Below are 8,776 nucleotides of genomic sequence, written 5' to 3'. Positions count from 1 at the left end.
GGTTTCTATATAACGTTATAAAATCATAATTTTTCTTTTTTACTGGATACAATTTTATGACAAATGTTGACAAAATTCTGGCACTATTAGTCAGTTCAAAATATTGGGATAAGTTACTTTAAAAATTCTAACTGACTAAAAGCAAAATTAAGGATTTCATTGTAGATGTATTTCTGAAAGTTTTTTCATTCATGTTTAATATATTTTGCTGTTGTTAGTTTTATTGTATTGTTACTGTTTTATCTATCTAAAGATTTCTTCTGAGCTGGGATGGAGAGGAGAATCATGAAATCATCTATGAGCTTATTTCTTGGATGCATTTTGAAACATTTGAAGGTAACTTATTTTTTGTTTTATTTATTTATTTTTTTTTTATGTTCAATTGGTTATATGATTTTAGTTCTCTCTCTCAACTTTATAAATAGATGAAATAACCCTTTGTGCTCTATTGTTGCCAGTAATGAAACACTTAAAATAAAACATAAAAACATAGTTTTCTGAATATCTTTTGTATGAACTGATGATGCTTTAGGTTGTAACATTTTTTTGTTTTATTAATTTATGTATCCATTTGTGCATCTATTGATTAGTGTATAATATGAGTCATGGAGAGCAAATGGATAATTAACCTCTGAGAGTTGTTTATAGCATGCTTTATAAACTACTATAGGTTCACTTATTTGATATATAAGTTCTTTAAAATATTGTCATTTCAAGAATATTAAAATACTTTCAATGAGTAGATTTTAAAGTTTTCCCATCATAAAAAATGTAGTCTGGAATGATATTTCTATTAATTTCTTCAGATGCATTTTCTATTGCATTGTCAGGTTTGAACTCTTGTCCTCTTAAAAAGTTGTCAAGTAAGTAATCAGTCACTGATTAGTCTAGTTGAATGATGAAGTTTTATTTTTAAATCTTAAAAGTTTTGCATGGTGGGCCACAAAATAGATAATTATAATTGTGTAACAGGATGGATCTTTGTGGTGTTGAACTTAAAATTTGTTTTCATTACTAATTTGTCTACCTGCCGATTCAGGTATAACAGGTTATGAAAATGCAAAAAGACTGGCAAGAGTGGTTCTGAGTCCAAGGTTCAAGCCTAACTTTTATATTGTTATTGTTGTTAAAATTAAGGCGACTTATGGCAACAAAGGCAGGCATAATATAAAGCTTAATTCTTGTAATAAAATTTTGCTGAGAGTTAGATTGAATTATTCTTAGATATCGTTCAAAACTATTCACTGCTGGCTAAATAAACATGTCTTCAATTTGAAATTAACAGAAATCTTGATGTAGAGATTCAGCTGGTAAGAATTTTTGAATCCATGCCACATATGTTGGTGTGATACAGTTCCATGAACATGGTATAGATATTTTAAGTATATTGTGGATTGTGGACTCAGCAAACTGAATAATTGGGTGGTAGCCAGGGGTACTTTTACTAGATAAATATAAGTTAATAAATATCAAATAACAGACAACATTAAATAATTTCACTTCCAGAAATGACACCTTATGTGATATTACCTAATGACAGTAGTGGTTGCCCAGTTGCCTTTGGCATAATTCAAATATAAATAATACATTTGAAAAAAAAAGATTTTCCAAAGATGTTTGTATCATCCATAGATTACTTATGTAATATTCTCTGTTACAGATCTCTACAAAAACGTTCTGTTTTATATTGTCAACCTTTATGTCACTGGTATTGTGAGAGATAAAGTGAACATACTTTACTCCTTAACCAAACTTATTGCAAACAAGGTTAGTTAGTCTGATTTTTAATTTGAATATCTGGAAAGTTATTTAATTATTTAGTTTCATTAGTTTGTGATGAATGTTAGTATTTTATAATAGAATATAAACTTTTTTTTTTATATTAGATGCTTTGTAAAAATAATTTCTTATTTGTACTTTATTTATTGCTTTTATATCTCCTATCTGTGCTCCGTGATTTTTCTCCCACCTAAAAAATTCATCCTGGTTACTTATTTCTATTGTTTCTTCGGTATAATATAATTATATTTTGTTAAAAGTTAAAATTTATAGTTACAAAGAAACTTTGATTGAGGAGCTTACTTTCAAAAGGACATATACTTACTATACTACATATAAAGTTGGAAAAGAATAAAAATAAATGAAAGTACCAGTTAAATAACACAGGTCTACAAAAAGAAACTTGAAAATTTGATTTGAAAGTATTGGCAGATTTTTATTTTTATTTTGTACTGAAGCTTAAAATATACTCTATTTTCATCCACCATTTTTTGCAATTCCATGATAAGTAATGCCAGCTTTGTAGCATAAAAGTTTTTCATAGCTCCTAAGGTTCTCATATGAGTAACTATGGTAACTCATATGGTATCAAAAGGACATTAAAATATACATGGGACAAATCAGGTTCTTTGTCAATTTGAATTTAAGATATAAAATAATATATCTATAACTACCTCTTTAAATTTGAGTGACTTTTAATTATCTACATAACTATAAAATTTATATTTTATTATCTTCAAAAAGAGATAAAACTTGTCTTTCCAATAGGTCCAAAACTTTTAAATTTATTCAAAGTATATACGAGTAATTCAGCTTTAAAGTTGAAATTTATAGTAATTCTGTTGTTAATTTTATTTTCTGTCTATTTTTTTTTTTTTTTCCAATTTATACTTCTTATCAACTTAGGATCCAATTTATGCCATTTGGTATATTTTGACATCTTGTTGTCATAATAATTCGAAGTTGAAGAAATAAATATTCTTGTAAGCTATGAAAGATTTCATGATTTTTATGCATGGCATCTTATATGTATTATTATTGTAGAAATTATACTGGAAATTATTTATATATAAATTTTATATGAATTACCCTTAGATTAGAAAAATAAATTCGCTTTATTTATGTCTGAATGTACTAATTGAGATAGGTTTTCAGGCAACTGTAACATAATATTCCTCTTTCAAATAACACTGAATAATTTTAAAATAACAGTTTTCTAGATATCAAAATAAGAAAACCGTGAATAAAGTAAAGGATAATTGATTTTAGGTTGTATGATGGCAAGCCGAAAATGAAATATTTCTTTGTAATGTTTTATAGATTTTCATTTTAATAATAAATAACTTAATATAGGTGACAGCTTTACCTCGGGAAGTGACAGTATTGCTGATAGCTTTAGTCGGTAAACTCATTAAAATAGGGCTGTGTGGTACAGCTCTTCAGTCATCAGTGTTACTCATGGCTTCTGTAAGGTTAGTTTGTCATTTTTAAACATTTTGATTACATTATAATCTTTGCATTTTATACATAATATTTATTTTTCAGATTTTACAAATATTTATCATTTATTGAAGAGCGATACATGCTAGGAACGTGGACTATTGCTCCTCCTTTTGTGGTTTTTGGTGCTCTTTTTTCAGAATGTTTCGTTCTTATTTCAGAAATTTGTTCCTTGGTTGTGAGGTAAGCTATTTCTTCTTATTTAGGCTTAGGATATAGTCATTTTAAAACCTTATATGATCATATGATTTTTCTTTGTTCGATGATGAACTGATTTTTCATGTATCTTTGTGCAACTTCCCTTCCTAATTCAATGTCATTCAATATTGCTCCATTAGAAACCAAAATGTTTTTCATATTCAATCTATCCCTTTCCTAGTAAGATCACATTTCTCAAATATGTCATTTAACGTCTCTTCTTAAACATTTCTGTATTCTCATTGTCTCCTTTCTATTTGTAATATTCACTTCCTTGTCTCTTCTCACTTTTCTTCCCTCTATGGTTGTGTGGGTTATGATGGAATGTGTAGTGAATTACAAGTAAAACTAGATTAAAAAATTACTAAATTATTTTCTGGATCCTCAGAGATTTTTATCAGATATTTTCTCATATTAGGCCAAGTTATTGTTTATGTACTCTTGACTGTTACATTAGATAGGTTTTTATTATTAGGGCTCAGATCTTTGTTTATTTAAAAATGGTGAATATTTTACAAAAAAGTGAAATATTTTTTAAATCTGCAAAATTTAATTGTATTTAATAATACACCTTATTTCATAAAATTTACTATTAACCAAGTTTGTTTTAAAAATCATTTATTGAAACGGCAAATAAATGATTTTTTTTTTTAAATGATTGAAAGTAAACTTTAGACTATCTCAAAACCAAGCTGCATGAAATGAAGTAATTTTAAATTCGAAATCTGAAATACTTAATATAATATATTTAATACTTCAACATTTTTCTTTTCTTTTCTCCATTATAAATCTCAAGAATCTTAGAATTACTTTTAACTTTCAGCATTTTTAACTTACCATAGTCTAAAAAACATACTGAGATGAGACTAGGGACATTTCAGAACTTTTGATATTCTGTGATATAAATACTTTCCATCCAATACTTGCAATGTTTACAGAAAACCTGGCCTTTGCGCTCCAACTCCCTTGCCGATGTCCCCTACTTCATGCACCGTTTCACCCCTATGACTCCAACTACTGGACTGCAAGGCCCAGCAGAACCCTTCTTGAGCAATGTCTAAACGAAGGATAAAAAAACAAAATGTTGACAATGACTTATACAAATAGCAAGTTAAATGGATATGATTATAGATAAATAAAATTACTTCATCATGGATTCACAAAATAGACTTGAGCATACCAAATCTGAAAATATCTAAACCGAAGTCTGACTCACCCTAAGCAGTACCAAGGACTCTGCCCCGTCACAATCCTCGTTCCAGCTCTAAAACAATTCCTGAACCTAGTGTTTCTTCCTTGATGTGTCTAGCAAGTTAGTCTCTCTGCTTTCTGGACTGCTCTTCCCCTCTCAGCACCTTAGGGTCTCACTCTCATACATTTGAATATATTGGAAATTTTAATAAGTGCTGTGCTACAACCAATACCAATCCCCTTTTGGAAATACAGATATGTAACTTAAGTTTCTAACATTAAACCTGAAAATAAAATTCCATGCTTAAACATAATCTAGCTTTAGACTGCAATTTTTATTCTATTAGCTTACCTAAGTTTTGGGTAGAACCCTATGTAGGAAACAAAATTTGACCTTTATAACTTAAAATTGTGAGTTTTCATGCACTTCACAGTTCTCACTTAAGTTGTCAGTACATGTTCAGAATTGCTATTACTTAAATCAGCTTGGCTTCAATATAATTAAATTAAAAATTTTGAAATCAGATCTCAACATGCAGAATTAAAACTTTACAAAATAACATTAAGTACAGCTGATATTCATAGTTCAACTTTATTTTGATTATACACCCATAGCCTTCACATTTAAAGTCTATGCTGTTCCACTTGGGATTAGGAGATATTTATCGATTTCCCAGTCTAAATTCAACAGGTTCAGTTGTCGAAGCAGTGTAACCTTTAGTACTTCAGGATTCCACTCTTCACCGAGCATGGAGAGTCCTGGTCATATCTCCTTCAAGACCTCAGCTAAAGCTTTGTTGGCCTATATGTCTGAGTGAAGGAATACCTCTACTCAGTCCCTTCACTCTGTTTTCTGTTATCCATCATATAATTCTAGTCCACCTACCTTTTATATCTTCAAACTCCTTTAGCCCAAATTGGAAATTTCAATCTCTATAAAGAGATATATAGATAAATATCTCTTTCAATCTCTATATTTCTTCACTTAAAAGTACTACATTTGAAAAATCCTTCATTATCTGTGTTTTAAATGGAATTCTATTCTTCCTTTACTCTACATTGCTACTCTTTTTGCAGATAAATATCATCTCTTTCTGCTTCCAACTTTTCAATAAACAAGACTTTCTTCTGATCTAAATTGATGTTTATATTTTGTTAGTAATTTGTTTGAATTAATATTTTATTGGTTATTATATGAAGAGGAATATAATTATTATTTATTCTTTTATTCTGTAAATTATTCAAACTGGATTTCTTTCCTTTCAATATTTTTTTTTTTGAAAGGATCTTATAATGTAGATGACCTGGCCTGGCCTTCTGATTATTTTCTTTAATTTTAGGTATAATACTGTGATGTTAGATAAATTCACATCTCTAGGGCTCATGGACAAATTTGAAGAAGAAGAAGAAATTATAAAAACATATCTAAAAGATTTGTATCTGTTCCTGTGGGAGGGCCAGGTAATATTTTTATTTAACTTAATTTCCCTGACTTACTTTGTCTGCATTACAAAACTCTCATTCTTAAAAAATTATTATGTTGAAATAAATATAATTCATATACATTATATGGGCATCTTTTTTTTTTTTTTTTTCTTTTTTTAGGCTAGTAAAACTGAACTGATGGCTTCAGAAGTTAACGAATCATTGATTAGTAATTTGGCTGCTGAATTTGACTCAGTACTGACTGTAAGGAATCATTCAGGCATAGCTCCTTTAGTATCATTTTTGGCTTTACAGTTTGATAGAGATCCAAAAGCTTTGGCTGACGAGGTATTTACTTTCAATTTAGTTCTTATAAGTTATTTATTTTTATTAATTTATCTGACTACATATATCATATTATTTATTAATTTTAATATGATCTATTCATTTTAAATTTTCAATTCCCAGTTTGTTTTATTAATAAATATGTATGTTTTATGATTTATTTATCAATTTCAATGTATCTACTTTTTACTCATTTATAAGTAATAATAATATTAAAATTTCTAATAGTTCTTGATTTTTTTAATTTTATTATCTATAGCTACTGCATTAGCTTGTTAGACTAGCTCCACTCTTATGTGCACAGGAAAAAAAATAAACAAAGAAAATTTAGACAGTGTTTTACAAAAATATATTTTAACTAAGGATTTTTTATTTTGTCGTAATTCTCAAACTACTGTATAGAGAATGTTCAAGAATTGATTCGACACTTTTTTTTTTTTCCCTAGAGTTTTGAGAATTTCTGAATGAAACTTTGTAGGTCTTGGTTATTCTTGAAGTCCATCCTGTAACTTCTTCCGGTTCTTCTTCATCGCATTAGCTCTGGAATTTACAATATAAGTAGGCATTTTCTATGAAGGTTTCTCATAAAAAATCTAATTTTTAAATGATTTTACATTGTAATTTTCCTTATCTTAAATCCTCTGAAATTTTTTAATGGTTTTTAACAATTTGTATGGAAAATTGAAAAACATCAAGAACCAAATCATTTGAGAATGCATCATGATTAGAGTATTCTTAAATTGTGGTGATGGCCAGCCAAGGAGACTTAAATGCCTATTGTGGTAAAACATTTTAAGAGTAGTTAAAATGTATATGTATGTAATGTAGGCCTTCATGGTGCGTCAATTAGGAAAAATCACTAATACAAATGTATTTTGAAATTAGATTTTAAATGAGAACCATTTATTGAAAATATGTCTTTCTGTTGAATGTTCTAGAGTTAAGTAGTCTGTAGAAGAACTGGAAGTGGTTATAAAGTGGACTTCAATTCCATAAGAAATTTGGTTTACCATTAATAACAATTTACCTAGTTCTTTCTAGATATTCCCACGGCTCTCAAAATAAAGGATATAATATTTTAAACAAAGCATACTGTTCTATAATTTTTTTAATCTATTAATATTTATTTTAAATATTGAATACCAAAACTATTATTTTTTTTAAAATAAAAAGATGGTCCAAGAAATGGACCATCACTACACAAGATGGTCGGGTGTGGTCAAAGACAAAAACTTGAATAGTTATAAAACTATTTAATTTGAACCTTATGACTATTTGAGTTTTTTACTTTGACCGCACCTGGACCACATTCCTTTATTATTACTCATGGTCAATCATCGATTTTCCAGTATTATTTTTTTTATAAGAATTTTGGGATGATACTTTTTTAATTATTGATTAGTAAAAAATTAACAGTATCCTTTTATAGGTAACAATTTAAAAATATTTCTACTGGTTGTGTATTACCTAAAAAGAAAATGATAATAATAGAACAATGTACCACTAGTCAGAAAAGTAAGATTTTGAAGACACAATTTACAATTTCATATTGTGGCTTTGTTTGTAACACTTATTTTATGATTAATTCAGTCCAAAAAAATAAATTGTTTACATAAATAATCATGAAGAAAATATGTTGTTGCCATGTAAAAGAAAAAATATTTGTATTTGTCAATGATTGTTTCAGGATTTAATAAAGGTGTTAACAAGTTATTGTGAAGGTGTGGTTCTTTTAAAACAAACAGTATTGCCTGCAGAAGAGGATTCACAAATGGAAATAGATTAATACATTGTCTGTTTATTATATCAGTAATACCTAATTTAGATTGTTAAGTTTTTCTAAAGTTTTATTTTTGTTACTAAATGATGAAGTTAAAAAAAATAAAAAAATCTGATAAAAATGTTATATCAAATTGATTTATATTAATGTATGTTTTTTATTTATTTATTGCCTATATAAATAGCCTAAAGACATAAGTACATGTTTTAAGAGCAACCATTAAAATATTTTGTTTTGATTTTTATGATTTTGTATTGGTTCTATTTAAGAATCTTTATCGATTTTATTTCATCCTTTCACCCTTAATCTAGAATCAGGATCAAAAGTAATAAATTGGTACTATTCTACTATAATTTTGTTATAGATTTTGCTAGATGCATCGATTTTTTAGTCATTCCGCCATTAAATCTATTGTGGATTCAGTAGATATATATTGAGATGTACAATAGGACTATTATGAAATCTTTCTTCTACATTTGCAAGAAACATGTCCACATTAAGTTATATTAATTGAAAATTCTGAAAAGTTTATTTGTTTCTGTAGGTCATAGTTGAACA

The 8,776-nt window shown here is 27.8% G+C and overlaps 1 protein-coding gene across 1 annotated transcript in view; it reads left to right on the top strand.

Moving 5' to 3' along the window:
- Nucleotides 1-8,461, top strand: part of LOC106679336 (centromere protein I) — a 13,589-nt gene extending 5,128 nt beyond the window's left edge. The window contains exons 9-15 of the mRNA XM_014418443.3: nucleotides 254-336; nucleotides 1,661-1,767; nucleotides 3,133-3,251; nucleotides 3,325-3,462; nucleotides 6,009-6,129; nucleotides 6,274-6,441; nucleotides 8,126-8,461. Of these exons, the coding sequence (XP_014273929.1) occupies nucleotides 254-336; nucleotides 1,661-1,767; nucleotides 3,133-3,251; nucleotides 3,325-3,462; nucleotides 6,009-6,129; nucleotides 6,274-6,441; nucleotides 8,126-8,224 (835 nt within the window). The 3' untranslated portion in view covers nucleotides 8,225-8,461. The remainder of the gene's footprint in view (nucleotides 1-253; nucleotides 337-1,660; nucleotides 1,768-3,132; nucleotides 3,252-3,324; nucleotides 3,463-6,008; nucleotides 6,130-6,273; nucleotides 6,442-8,125) is intronic.
- The last annotated feature ends 315 nt before the right edge of the window (nucleotides 8,462-8,776 follow it).

This window comes from Halyomorpha halys, unplaced genomic scaffold (assembly GCF_000696795.3).
Source record: "Halyomorpha halys isolate HHAL.00 unplaced genomic scaffold, Hhal_1.1 Scaffold195.1, whole genome shotgun sequence".
Taxonomy (NCBI): Eukaryota; Metazoa; Arthropoda; class Insecta; order Hemiptera; family Pentatomidae; genus Halyomorpha; species Halyomorpha halys.
Note: the sequence above shows the minus strand (reverse complement) of the source record. Positions and strands in the feature narration are given on the sequence as shown.